This window comes from Pinus tabuliformis, chromosome 6 (genome assembly GCF_031772625.1).
Source record: "Pinus tabuliformis cultivar Carrire ecotype Pingquan chromosome 6, CPIR1, whole genome shotgun sequence".
Lineage (NCBI taxonomy): Eukaryota > Viridiplantae > Streptophyta > Pinopsida > Pinales > Pinaceae > Pinus > Pinus tabuliformis.
The window spans coordinates 850,418,206-850,430,466 of record NC_142292.1 but is presented as its reverse complement, the minus strand read 5'-3'; the positions used below and the strand labels follow the sequence as shown (position 1 = coordinate 850,430,466).

Below are 12,261 nucleotides of genomic sequence, written 5' to 3'. Positions count from 1 at the left end.
ACCTTGTTAAATATATATATATATATGAGAAAAATGCATCCTTTTAACCTTGCTAGCGTTTGGAAGCCTGGCAAATATTACATGCTCCTTAGGGCGTTTAGAAGCTTGACAAATTTTGTATGCATAGAAACTCATCCATGTCATCATTTGTTATATTAAAGCACTGGGTGTTTAGGAGCCTGAGATATTATTCCCAATAGAAACTATTTTACAGTACAGTACACTGATGAAACAATTTCTTTTACAAAAGAAGAACATAAATACACCATTTTTTTTTATATATTTCTCTCGACCTGTCTTTACAAAGCGCTTTATGAAGGAAAATGGTTGAAGAGGAAAGTGATCCTCTGCCAAATTGACCCAAATCAAACCTGAGAGGAACCAACAAATGCTTCGACATGGAAGCTACAGTAATCACAATAAAAGGGGAGCAAACTTGTAGTAATAAGTGAAGTTACTACAATGTCATGAGTGGAATAATGTGGTGCATAGATGGGATGTACAGATGGCAGGGACGGACGAATAAACATAACAGAAAAATAATTAACAGCAATCATCATGTAGGCTAATAAAGCTACATTCTACAAAATTCGCTTTCAGATCCTTTTGTACAGACCCCTTTCTCTTTTTGAGACAGAAACAACGCACCCTTCAGCACTGCACAATCCTGCGACTCTGGCATGAAATTGTTTATGCTATCAAACGAATAAATAAATGCCATAGAAATAAAATGCCAATTACTATCAAAAGTTGGTCTAGCAACGAGATTTCCATTTTTCCTGATGATTTAGACCTGCAGATTGATTGAGCTGCAGGTAAATAAAGAAATTCCATTGAAATAAAATGCTTATCCGAAGCAACCGGCCTGGCAATTACGCTTTTGCACTGTCCCTTGCTCCATAACTGCATAAAATTGGTTTATAAATTTTGGTCAAATAACAAGAATGATCTTTAATAATAAGATATAGTAAGACAAAAATTTTATAAATAGATTGTAGATTTCTAAAATATTTTAAAATTTAGATAAAAAATTAATGGTCAAATTCTAAAATATTCTCAAAATCTACTATCTCAAATATCGATATTGAACCATACCTTCAAGATATTCCCAACAGTGATCATAAGGGAATTGGGCTTGAGATTAACTGTAGTCCAACCATGATCGGCATAGATATAGAATGAAGAGGGACCCTTGTTGTGATGGACGCTTAGAAGATGGGAATGAGGATGACTGAGACGAGCTGATAGAGATTTGTATGGACCTGTATGGCTATACAGGCATAACGTTGATGAATTCTCTGATGCCAGGAGCTCATTCAGTTCAGACGGATCCAGGCGAAGTTTTTCATGTAAGATCTCTACCATCTCTGATGCGATTTTCTCCAGAGCAGCCGAAAAGTTGGTCATTGCCGAGCTGGAAAATATTCAATAAAGGAACCCTTGTTAGCTAGATTTTCATTGCAAATGCTATCACGCAAAAGCAGAAATTAAAAGGGAGGCTTAAATAACAATCTCAGAACCTTCTTGGGTTTTCCAGGCTAGGCTTCTTACAGATGCTGGGTTAAATAAAAAAAGTTATTATTCAGACATCGCAGAATTTGATTTATACTTTGAAATGTATCGTGAGATTGCCACACTTTTGATGTCTTAATGTTTCATAAACTATTGCTTTCTTGTTATTTCTATGAAATTATTTATAATATTTATTTAAGCTTTTTATAGTATAGATTTGCACTTACTTTCAAATTATAGGGTTTTTTTATATTTTTTTTAAATGTTGTTGGTGTTTCAAATGTTTCACATGTGAAAGAACATCTATCCTCGGTTTTTTTTTTGGTTATATAGTATTGAATTCAAAAGGATATATATGATTTTTTTTTTATATTTTATTGGTGGTTTATATGGAAAGGGGCCTCATAATATAAGTTTAGTTTTTTAAAATTGTAAATATTTTCCCTAACTAATTTACCCAATTAAATGAAAGGATAATTTGGACTAGAACTACTATGCATGGGATTATAAAAGTAATGGCTTTGCCTCTAGGAACCATTTAAACTAGACAAAAAGTATTTAATTGCTCTATAACTAAGTTAATGCTTTAAAGAGAACAGCCTTATGAAAAAAGACTAACCATGTGCTTGTGTTCTCTATGGGGTTTCAAACACTGAGTAAAGCTTTTGACCACGAGTTATCCCCACGTTTGGAAACTCTATACAGGGATAAAGTTTTGATTGTCCACCAACCATTGTTATGGACCCAGACCATTGTAGCATTATCATAGACCGTCGCGTGGAGCTTTGAATCCCTAGTTGATTCCACTGTAGAGAGATTCCTCGGACTCACGGGAAGGGCTTCTACATTATACCCGAAGATGGTGTGCCATATACTTCCAAATAATGCGAGCTTGACCCCATTGAGAAACCAATTGAAGTGTTTTGGAACCAATTGTTTCTATCTACAATCTTGGGTGGCTCGTGAGCTATGAATTGATTCTTGTATACCATGGACCAGACCTTAACATGCACGCACCTTTGTAGCTATAACATGTGAGTGATAAGAAAACAGAGGATGTTTTGGAAAGGTCGTATGAATACGGTGAACCCAGGGGGCCACTGAAGATGTCAAAAACCATCATGCAAACATTGGACGTTGAAGATGGTTAAGAGTCCAACCAATTGCTACACATACATTCCACCTCTGAGACAACCACAATATACTCAAGAACGAGCCAATTGCCAAATTCGAAGAGATGAGAAGCATTAGAAGCATACTTTCTTTGCATTGATACCATTAGACACATTGTATTCTAAGATGATTGGCCTCTGTGGGAGGTGATAAGGGATATAAATAGACTCGAGGTAGGGCATCAACTTAGGTGGTAAGGGGTATAAATAGACTCGAGGTCGGGCATCAACTTTCCATGACGCCACACTCATCTTTTGTAACAAGAAACCATTGTTAGTGATAATGAGGAACCATTATTATCCCATAAGGCGAGTTAATTGTGAAGTACAACGACCAAGGTTCCACTGGTGCAGGCATCATATCTAGGTGAATACAAGTGTGTTGAAATATTAACAACATAGCCATATCTATGATGATTTCCCGCGGTCTAGAATGCTTGTCGACATTCGTGAGCGCTATGCATTCGTGGTGGGGAATAGTTTTTTTTATTCAAAATGTAAACAACAGTTCCCATCGGTCATAGAGCAAGTGTTTCATTAAGGCATTCCATGGTCTAAAGGTCACTAGTTCGAGACTTTGTGCCCAAAAAATCTAGCCATGTTAAAGGCTAGAGTGACCCAAGTCAAATACAAAATACCCCTAAATAAAAACTACTCAAACCATATATAGTAATATAAACAAACAAAAATCTAAAATAACATTTAAAAAAACATTATAAACAATTTAAATTTATCTACAAATACTTATTTAATATTAAATTATATAAAATTAAAAATATATTAAAAAATTAATTATAATAATAAAATTTATAGTTATAATAATTATCAAAATCCATGCAAAATAACTAAACTATATATTTTAAAAGTTTTGATAAACTCTTATTCACAAACTATTTTGAACATGTATTTGGTATAATTCTTATTTTAATAATTTTTTTAATAATAATAATAATTTAATTTTAATAAAATTAAATATTTTCACATATTTTTTATTTATAAAATTAAAAATTACTTTTTTACCACTTTAATAAATGTTTTAAAAATAAAAGATAATTAAAAAACCATGAACAAAAAATATCTCGTAATTCTAATAAATACTGCCTAGCCTTAAAAATATCCTAATAATAAATATCATCCTCTGTTGATACACCATGAATCTACCGATTCAAAACTGTAAAGTAAAAAATGTCCATTAATACAGGACGAATTTACTAAAACCGTTAAGCTCCATTAATACAGGACGAATTTACTAAAACCGTTAAGCTCCATTAATACAGGACGAATTTACTAAAACCGTTAAGCTCCATGAATACAGGACGAATTTACTAGCTTAAGAACGTACATTTGTTCAGTATGAATTTACCAAAAGTCATAATGCAAAGCACGATGAAGCAATTTGAATAAATGTCCGTATCTCTTAATATAAAGGACAAATTTCAATAATGACAGACATTTTTTAACATTTAGACAAGATCCGTCATGCTAAGGAGATTCCATGCATAATGGAAATAAGAAATTGTACTTTGCCTTCCCGCAACGACGCATTCTAACTCTGAATGAAGTATTTTCGGAATTTGGTATTTTTGTTTATTGGGTCGGGATCTGATTGAGATTGTAATTTTTATTAGTGAAAATGTTTTTTAATATATAAATAGGTTGAATGGCAAAAAAAACATTCGAATATTTAAATTGTATTGATTACAGAAATTAAATTTATCATTTGAACATTTGAAAAAAAAACGTAATGAAAATGAAAACATTAAATAATCAGAGTACGGTAAAACGAACAAATTGAATCACCAGTCAACAAAAAAGGGCCAGATTGAAAGATTAAATCTACCAGATTCCCAGGTAATATGAGAATTGGGAAATCTGAACTGAACTATTATCAATTTTATTGGTGACCATGTCTCACCAGACTGTTCAAAACAGTGTTATCTGAACCATTTTTGGAATTGGCGTATTATAAGAATGTTTTGGAAAACCCATCAATAATTGGAATGGCGAAAAACCAAAAAATTCCAAATTCCACTTGATTGGATGATTTTTTCAAAAATTTCTGAGTATATTTGGAGGATTATCTTTATCTTTAGCTTTGGTGAAGTCTTCTCTTGTAGTTTGTGGTTTAACAGTTATATGTGGAGATTTAGTCTTTACAAGTCTAGCTAGTCCAATTCAAAAATTTAATCTCCACAAATTACAGCTATGATTTAACAATTATATGTGAAAATTTGATCTCCACAAATCTAGCTAGCCCAATTCTAACCAAAACTATATACACCTAAGAGCTATTGCAAAGTGATTTCTTCAACTAAAAATCAAAACTACTATGTTGAATGTAACCGTGGTTATCTATATGTATTGTCCTGGATTGAATTTAGACATTTATTAAGTGATTCTACTGTAAATAGACCAAACTCATTTAAACCATGGAGGTGCAGATCATTCTCAGGTTTAAAGTGGGGAGATAAGTTTTATGATACTCTGCATCCCCTGTTATGAAAATTCATTATTCTGAACAATTTACAACACAGCTACCTAATCGATGACTCCGATCTTAATAAATAGATAAATCACCTGAAATTTTTGTAGCCCTCTGGCCACACATGGCGCAGGGTTTCTTCCATCAAATCTTCATTCTGATCGACCCAGAACGTCTCGTGCACCCGCGTCTTTTCCACCGCATCGCCGGCAATATCTTCAAATCCGAAACGGATGTCATCAGATCGGCAAACGATCTGTTTCTTCCCCAGAGGAAGTTCGAACAATCGATCGCATTCTTCCTCTGCTCTCGCGATTATTTCCGACGGGATTCCATGATTTATCACTTGAAAGCAACCAAATTCAACCGCAGACTGCACCAATCTGCCGACCGCCGCGCCATTCTTGGGATCGCCGGAACGCAGAGAAAGGAGATCGAATGCCGGCAGATCCTGATGTGGAATATCTGTGCGCAACAAGGGCTCTGGCAAAATCAGGTCTGGAATGCGAAGAGACTGTTCAAGAAACTCCGCCAGAATCTCATTGTTTAGGCCCGCGGCTTTGATCCCCCGACCTGTTGCTATCGGAGAAGGCGGAGGCGCACGGAATGCATTGTTTTTCTGCTGTTTAGAAGACATGGCGAGTCACCCGGGATCGATTCTCTGCAGCCCCTTAAACCCTGGTAACAAATTAGGTTCAGATGAACCACAAGCAACCGATTAGTCCAATACCCAACAATGGCTTTTTCATTCTAGCTGGGCCTTCAAATGTGTGATTCTATTGCCATTTGAGTTGCTGTGATGATGCTTCTTGGGGAAGGAAAACAATAATAGAATTCTGACAGTGACATATTATACCTTGCTCGAGTAGATTGCCCCATATTATAGGCTTATAGCTGGGTAGAATGATTTTCGGCACTTGGGTTCGACGATGTATTTATGATAATTCCATATAGACAATCTGAATGGACCCGGGTGGCCCAATCGAGGTGGTGGGAGCCTTGTATCTGGGGGCGGGTCTGTGTAATAAAAGATGGATTTTTGCATCCAGCCACCACCGGCTTTCCCTGAAATTCACCGTACAGTCAATCTATGAATGAAAAAAGAGACCGGGTAAAAGGTTATCCCGATTCCCGACTACCGAGTCACTGGAAGTTTGCCTACTCTCGTACAGTTGTCCCCATTAAAGCTAGATCTCAGTAATCAATGGCGCAGGTCAGTCTGTCATGTGCCGCGTACCGTCCATAATTTGACCAAGTTTTCCGAGTTTGTGCCTCATCACAATCATATTCACAGGCTTTTACGAATACTAAAAATTGTGTGATACGATACGTGAATTCATGCCTGCGACTCATGCCTAGTGATTATGTTTTCATTATGTTTTTTTCGAAATCTTATGAAATCCGCGTGCCGTAGCCTATAGTCATTATTGATTTTGCACACAATATAAACCTGTTGATAAAGCTAAAATGATATATATAATGTATATGTGTCCACATTTGAATTCTTTGGAGGTGGAAGAGTGGAATTTGGCTGACCTGCAGAACTCTAACAGTTCATCCATGGTCTTTTAGGTTAGCGGGTTCAGCGAATTTCAGGGTCGAAATTCCAAATTCGCCAGTCTTCAAACCCAGGTAGAATCAGATCGTTGATGTTTGGGTAACTGCGAACTTTAATTTGAACAAAATCTTAACAAAATTTGACTCAATTCGTTGACAGTCAGTTGAAATTCTGTTTCTTTTGGGGTTCACAAATTTTAGAAACGTAACTTTTGTCCAGCCTGGCGGCCATGGAACATTCCAACCATTCTCTGCTAGAAAAGCGAGCAGTTTCTGAAGACTCAACGCTCAAAGCTCGGGTTAAATTAAGGTTTATGATCAAACGTGGGGTTAAATTAAGGTTTATGAAGAGACAACTCTATGATGTACAAAATTTTAGTGCTTTAAAATGTATTTATTTTCCACAATATTTATATATAATTTCCCTCACATGGTCGGATGTTGGAAAACATCTGTAGATACCGTTTTCCATTGTCTGTTCTGAATTCCTTTTAATGGAAATGCTACTTTATTATTTTAAATGTATTTTAATTATATAAACAAATTTAAAACCCAAAAACTTAATATTATTTGATTTATATAAATTTTATAATTTAAATATGTAATTTAAACATTTTTATTTTAAATTTTATATACAAATCGTAAAATATATATATATAATTCCAAATTAAAAGCAAAGATAACAGATGAAGCAACGACGAGTTTATAAAACTTCTGATGAAAAATTAAAAGCAAAGATAACAGATAAAGAGTATGTTTTACTAATTTGTTAAATGTTAAAAATATTTTAATTTAAAATATTAATATAATGTTTTCTCATATGAGGTGGGAATTAATGTCGACCCCATAATAATAAGGGTGGTGTGGCCATCTCTTACATGCAAAAGCATGTAATTGTTTATTTATATCGCTCTATTAGTTTTTTTTTAGCTTATCTTTTGTGGTGTTGTGGTTTTTAAGCTTATAATTTTTCTCATTTCTTGTTGCAAGTGGGATATCTATGGCAATTTTACATTGAGAAAAATTCTTGCAATTTTGCTTGTGGCTTGCTGTCAGGACCTATTGGCATGGCCCCTATTTGTTCTTGACCCTAGTGGTGTGGAAGTTTGGCATCAAGTCTAGTTTGGGATGGTGTATCGTGTCTAGTGGTTGGAAAACCAAGTTTCGAGTAGGAAAGCTCTCTTTCAGATGGTGAATGTTGTTGGAGCTACTTAATGGTGACGACATCACCCCCTGATCTAGATAGTAATTTGGCAGTGACTTCCTATTCATCTTCTCGCCAGCAACTCCTAATATTGGGGAGAATATTGACGCAAATTCTAAGCATAATGTTTTGAATTTTATGTATCTTTGTGGAAATTCCATTGTTACTAGGATCAATTCTTTGATAACTTCCTTGGGGGCCTAGCTTCTTCTCCATTGGGTTCAAAAGTCAACTGTGGTTCCCATGCTCCCTGGTTTATCTCCTCCCATTTTCCCTCTTCTATCCAGGCTTTGTTCCAACTCCTAGGTGAATCTGTTGCATTACTTCCTTTTTCTTCGATCTTCTTTCTCTATTATTCAGGTGTTTGTCCTACAACTTTTCTTTGGACCTCTCCAGAATAGTATATGTCGAAAACACATGTTCAAAAATCGAGGCGAGGGAGGTCATAGTCCTTAAGGTAAAACCCATGCGTAAGATGAGGCAGAGGAAGTTGCATCTACATATAATTTAGCCACCCCCTTTGAAATACATGTTGAAATCTGCCACCTCGAATCCTTAACTACTATTGAATGTCAAGTTTTTTCTAATTCATATATTATTGAGGAGGTTTCCCAATAGGTCCTTGACTGTGACCACACTAAGGACATACAAAAACAATACCTCAACTCTATTAACTTGCATTAGCAACTCAAGACTCTCTGGTGCAAAGTTTTGAAAAAAAGGAGGAGCAATACAACATTTTCGCTTTCCTCAAGGATATCAAGTGCACATTTAGATTCAATGTATGTGTTTGGAGTGCTTGGATGCCATACTTTCTCACTTAGAGATCCACCTTCACTATGAAGAAAAACCACGAGCTCCTATAAGTTCAAGTGCGAAAGATCCAACCCCCATCACATCATCAAATTCATGATCTCTATGTTATTTCTCTATAGTCTTTATATATGCATCTCTATAGTAGATAAGCCTATTTGTTTTTAGTAGTAGATGTATTTTTTTGAGACATTATTCCTAGTAAGTAGTGAACGCATTTGGTTGCCCAAGTGACAGATTGAAACCTCGCTTATGGATGCCTTGGATGACCTATGAAATCATGGTTGATGTATAAATTTTTGACTTCTTGAGAAAATATAAATTTAATTCAAAAATATTATTAATATAATATTAATATTTTCATTATATTATTTATATTTGTATAATATATATTAAATTTTGTTTTAAAATGTTAATTTTTAACTTTTATAATCTTTTCAATTTAATATCAAATTTTATCATCAAAATTTCATTAATATATTTTTGGTTTTAATTTGAAGTTATTTAACTCTAACTTATATTATAAAATCAATTGATTTATATTCTATTGAAGTTATGAAAAGTTAAGAAAAGTTTTAATAATATTTTTTAACATTCAATTAGATTAATTAGTTTGCATAAAATTTAGTCTTTACTAAGTTTAAAATTCAAACTCATAAAAAATAATTAAGAATAAAAATCACTTTGAAAAATTAAAAAATTATTTCAAAATAAAAACACGGAAATAAATAAATACAAACTTTAAACTTTATTAATGAAATTAAGTCAATATTATAAAATAATTCAATCACAAAATTAATAATTAACTTTTTCTAATTATAAACCCAAATTAAAAATAACCCCTTTTACATAATCACATACCTTAATAGATGAAATCGTAGATAATAGTTCATAGATTCAATTCCATACAAAATGAAAACATAATTGCAACTAGGATGAAGTTCTCATAAGTCGAAAGAAAATAAGAGTTGCACCCGCTTCGGATGAAGTGCCATAAAGTTCTTATAAGTTGAAGGAAAATAAGAGTTGCACCCCGCTTTGAAGTTGAAGGATGTATTAAATCTAATTGGAATAATGTTTATTACGGTTAAAAATAAAAATGAGTATTGTTATAAAATATTTCAGATTTGATAATTTTTTTATTTTTATAAAATACTTTTTTATTTAAAATATTTATTATTAATAAAAAGAATTTATTAAGATATTAAAATGTATTGGGTTTGAAGTATATTTTAAAATTACTTTTGTTTAGTTAAAAGTTTGTTTTTTTATGTAAGGAAAATGTTAAAGGTTTAAGATTTAGAGGCATCTCGCAGGAGTGAAAGTTTGCCCCCTTTACAGACCACCAACAAGTTATTCCATGTGGTGTAGGTTTTTCCATTTATAAAAAAATATATTAATTATTCCATGTGGTGTAGGTTTTCTCAGCCATGAAAAAAGATATTAGAATGTATGGACCTGGAGTCTACCCTAAACTATTGTTGTTTGGCTATGACCTCGTTTTTCTTGGACGTAATGGTTAAAAAGTAATGAAAAAAGATATTAGAATGTATGGACTTGGAGTATGCCTTAAATTGTTGTTGTTTGGCTATGACCTTGTGTTTCTTGGAGGTAATGGTTAAAAAATCCTTTACCAAGATTCATCTCATAAGAATAAAATTTTGCCCCTTTAACAACCATCGAGATGCTAATTCCAAATATTTATAATGATGATCAACCTGCCATAACTAATAATATTTAATAATAATTACCTATTATTAATTTCATAACTAAATTATAATAAAATTTTTTATTTTATAATAAAATTTTCAAAAAATTTAAAATAAAATAAACTTAATTAACAAAAAAAAATAAAAAATAAAAAACATATCCTCCATTTATGATTAAGACATTTATCATTCATAAATATATTCTTCATTCTTCGCTATAAAAGCAACCCATGATAAAACCCTTAATCTTTACAAAAAAAACTTCTTATGAGAAGGAATATATGGTTTCTTGATGTTATACTCAAATCTAAGTCATCGTAGAGCCTTCTTGAATATCTCCATGTTGAACCTCGTAGAGTGATGTTTAATATTGGGAATGGTCCAAAAGGAAATAAGTCCTAAGAATTTTCTAATTTTCCTCAGATGTTTGTTTTATATATATATATATATATATATATATACTTATACTTATACTTATAGTTGTAATTTCAACAAAATTTAAAATAAAATGATTCCAATTAAAGAATAAGAGTGGAAGTAAGGTTGATTAGATTCATTTTATTATCAAATAAGATTTACTATTTTAGTTACCATTGTCGAATCTTCATTAAAAAATTCACTAAATAGTTAGAAGATCTTTCTTTTAATATTTTATAGATAAGGATGGATTCCTACTATTCTAAAAATTTATAAGGGTGAAATTTCAATGATTTAAAAATTTATGAGTAAACATTTATATATATATATATATAAATTTTAAGAAATATATAAAAAGATAGATTTAACTCATGAATCCATTTTATTATATCTCAAATTTACTTAGATTTACTAAAATTTAATGAATAATTTATTTTTTTAATATTACACAATTTTTAAATTTCAAGCTTCATTTCAATTCCAATCCATTTATCAAACCCATAATCCAACCCTAAAATGAATTCTCCATCCCATGGAAGACCCTTATATAATTCCCACCATCAAACCCTTTTCAGATTATAGAGGTTTATTCATGGTACTAAGTCATGCACAACATCATTGGTTCCCTTATCATGGAGGGCTCCAATAGTATATATTGGAAAGATGTTGAAAATGCATGATTCAAGTATCTATAAATGGCTATTTAAACAAATAGGTTATATTTCATCATTTCTTTAATTTTTAAATTTTGTAATATTCTTTACTATTTTCTTAAATTTAAATTTTGAATTTTTTAAATTTTGAATTTTTTAAAATTCATAGTGATTTTTATCATTTTTTCTTTTTAATTTAGATTCTTGAAATTAGACCATTGTAATAATATAGTGTGTTCTTTAGTTGTTTGTTATATTTTGAATCAATAACAAACAAAGACTAAATTAATGAAAGAATAGCTACAATTTTTTTAAATTAGAATATATAATTTTCTTCTTAACTTAAAAAAACATGCATTTCTATTTTTATATAATCCACTCAAGGTACATGGATTTCACATAATGAATCCATCTTCAAATATTAGGATGGAGAGGATTAGTGTTTTCTATGTGTACGTTTCCCTAAGTTCTTTTCTCTTTTTCTTAAAGTAGTAGTTTAATGGTTTAACTTTTTCCTTTTTTTGAGACATTTTTTCTAGTTAAATTTGCTCAAAATCTAGTAGGCATTTCTTGGAATCACAAGTTTTAATTGTGTAATCTACAAAAAGCTAGTCTCCAAAGAGATTCTCATGGTGTTGAATCTATTTATACATTCAAAAACACATTTTAGAAAACTGTATTCACAATCCTACAAAAATTGTATCATTAAATTACTACTAAAAAAGGAAAAAATTGTCTAATA

At 31.9% G+C, this 12,261-nt stretch overlaps 1 protein-coding gene across 1 annotated transcript; it reads right to left on the bottom strand.

Moving 5' to 3' along the window:
* Positions 1-253: 253 nt before the first annotated feature.
* Positions 254-6,046, bottom strand: LOC149261559 (C4-beta,C20-epoxidase-like). The gene is made up of 3 exons (XM_089381993.1): positions 5,262-6,046; positions 1,096-1,414; positions 254-903 (listed from the first exon to the last, which is right to left on the bottom strand). The coding sequence occupies exons 1-3, from the start codon at positions 5,801-5,803 to the stop codon at positions 691-693; spliced, it is 1,074 nt and encodes a 357-aa protein (XP_089238119.1). The 5' UTR covers positions 5,804-6,046; the 3' UTR covers positions 254-690.
* Positions 6,047-12,261: the final 6,215 nt, after the last annotated feature.

Coding starts and splice junctions, on each gene's coding strand:
- LOC149261559 (XM_089381993.1), bottom strand. CDS start 5,803: ATGTCTTCTAAACAGCAGAAAAACAATGCATTCCGTGCGCCTCCGCCT. Junction 1,415..5,261: donor GAGGGCTACAAAAATTTCAG/GTGATTTATCTA, acceptor AATATTTTCCAG/CTCGGCAATGACCAACTTTT. Junction 904..1,095: donor CTGTTGGGAATATCTTGAAG/GTATGGTTCAAT, acceptor AATTTTATGCAG/TTATGGAGCAAGGGACAGTG.